Raw genomic sequence first — 2,400 nt, 5'->3', positions numbered from 1 at the left:
TTCTCAGCCTTTTTTTTGGGAGAAGGAGTTTTGCTCTCGTTCCCCAGGCTGAAGTGCAGTGGCACGATCACAGCTCACTGCAACCTCCACCTCCCTGGTTCAAGTGATTCTCCTGCCTCAGCCTCCTGAGTAGCTCGGATTACAGGCGCGCGCCACCAGACCCAACTAACTTTTTGTATTTTTAGTTGAGACGGGGTTTCATCATGTTGGCCAGGCTGGTTCGAACTCCTGACCTCAGGTGATCCACCCGCCTCATCCTCCCAAAGTACAGGAATTACAGGTATGAGCCACTGCTTCTGGCTCAGAGCAGTTTTAAAAGAGTAATCTGCTGATAGTATCTAGGTTGGATTGAAGGGTGAAGAGATTCTGTAGGTACGGGTTCAGTTAGGAGGTTATTGTAGACATAGAGTAGTAAATGATAAGAATCCCCAGGTAGGACTTGAAAATGGGGAAAAAAAAATGACGAATTGTGAGATGTTCTGCAGGAAAAATCAGTAGGGATACCTGGTTCCTAGCAAGGTGCAGGAGAAATACAAGGAGAAAGATTTAAACATCTTTTTGAGGCATCAAAGCTGAGTGACCAGGAGAATTAGGGTTCCAATGATGGAAGTAAATGTTCAGCAAGAGAAGCTTATTGATTGGGGAGAGATGGTAAGTTCAGTTCCAGTCACATTGAGGTCCTTGTGGAAATGTCAAGCAGTCAAGGGGACAAAGCTAAGGAAGATGGGAGTCATGAGAATGGAAGGCAATGAGACCTCCAAGAGGGAGGTCATAGAGAGAAAAAAAAGGTTGGGGGCCTGCAATGCTATCAGGTAGGCAGAGCAGAAACAACCAGCAAAGAGAGAAAAGGAATGGTTAGCGAGCAGGAGGAGGACTCCTAAGGAAGAAAGATTTTCACCGAAGATCTCCAATGTCAGGAGCGTGCACTGGGGAGAGAAGCTCTTTGGTCAGGAGCCAGTCACTTTGCATAAGCATGCTTAACCAGACTGCAAGGGATCAGGAAGTTAAGAGAACGTAGTGAAGAAGGAGAGCCAGAGAACGTACTTTGCTTTCTCCATGAAAGGGGGAGAACAACTTTCATAAAAAGGCAGATATGGAGGCAGTTCTACATTTTCTTTGGTGACATATTTTAAAGTTAAATTTTTTTCACATTGAGGATGTATTTCACAGGATCTAATAGAAATCTTCCATTATAAATGTTATACCTTGTCCCAGTTTTCCCAAAGGCTGGGAAAGATAATCTAGTTTTATTTTTTTTTCATTAGTTTTATTGTGATATAATTTACATAAAAGAAAATACATATATTTTATGTGTACCATTTGATGAGTTTTGAGAAATACACACCTGTGTAACCACCACCACCACAATTAGGAGGATAACCTAATTTTGATAAATGTGCTCATGTTTTTCAGGAACACAGTGGTTCCACTGTACCTTCCATTTTGAACAGGATGCAGACAAACCAGACTCCCCCAACCTATAACAAAACCAACAAGTTTACCTATGGCTTTCAGAACATAGTAGACGCTTATGGAATTGGAACTTACCGAGAGATAAATCCAGGTAAAAGAAAGCTTGTTATCTTTTTACTCTGGAGTTTTTTGTTTGTTTGTTTGGTTTGTTTTGAGACAGGGTCTCCCTCTGTCACCCAGGCTGGAGTGCAGCAGCACAATTGTAGTTCACTGCAGCCTCAAACTCCTGGCCTCAAGAGATCCTCCCAACTCAGCCTCCTGCATAGGTAGGACCACAGGCACACACCACCACACCTGGCTAATTTTTTATTTTATGATTTTTTTTTTGAGACTGGGTCTCATTCTGTTGTCCAGGCTGTGGTGCAGTGGTGCAATCACGGCTCACAGCAGCCTCAATCCCCTGGGCTCAAGTGATTCTTGCACCTGAACCTCTGGAGTAGCTGAGACTACAGGCATGTGTCACCATGCCTGGCTAATTTTTAAAATTTTTTTAGAGATGGGTTTCGCTATGTTGCCCAGGCTGATAATTTTTAATTTTTTTAGAGATGGGGTTTTGTTATGTTGCCCAAGCTAGTCTTGGACTCCTGGGCTCAAGCATGCCTCCTACTTCAGCCTCCCAAAGTGCCGGGATTACAGGTGTGACCCACTATGCCTGGCCTTTTTGTTAGTTGTTTCTTCTAACACCTCACTTTAAATGCTGTTGAACAACTGAATTAAAATTAAAGATGTTAATCCTAGCACTTCTTTTTAAATTTTTGTTTTATTTTTTATTTTTTTTGAGACAGAGTCTCGCTCTGTCGCCCAGGCTGGAGTGCAGTGGCACGATCTTGGCTCACTGCAAGCTTCACCTCCCAGGTTCTCGCCATTCTCCTGCCTCAGCCTCCTGAGTTGCTGGGACTACAGGCACCTGCCACCATGCCAGACTAA

At 43.5% G+C, this 2,400-nt stretch overlaps 1 protein-coding gene across 1 annotated transcript in view; it reads left to right on the top strand.

The window, feature by feature from the left end:
• The window catches only part of ATP6V0A1 (ATPase, H+ transporting, lysosomal V0 subunit a1), a 71,280-nt gene that overhangs the window by 32,980 nt on the left and 35,900 nt on the right, over nucleotides 1–2,400 (top strand). The window contains exon 8 of the mRNA XM_011999026.1: nucleotides 1,414–1,564. Within this exon, the coding sequence (XP_011854416.1) occupies nucleotides 1,414–1,564 (151 nt within the window). The remainder of the gene's footprint in view (nucleotides 1–1,413; nucleotides 1,565–2,400) is intronic.

This window comes from Mandrillus leucophaeus, unplaced genomic scaffold (genome assembly GCF_000951045.1).
Source record: "Mandrillus leucophaeus isolate KB7577 unplaced genomic scaffold, Mleu.le_1.0 Scaffold58, whole genome shotgun sequence".
In the NCBI taxonomy this organism is placed as follows: Eukaryota; Metazoa; Chordata; class Mammalia; order Primates; family Cercopithecidae; genus Mandrillus; species Mandrillus leucophaeus.
Note: the sequence above shows the minus strand (reverse complement) of the source record. Positions and strands in the feature narration are given on the sequence as shown.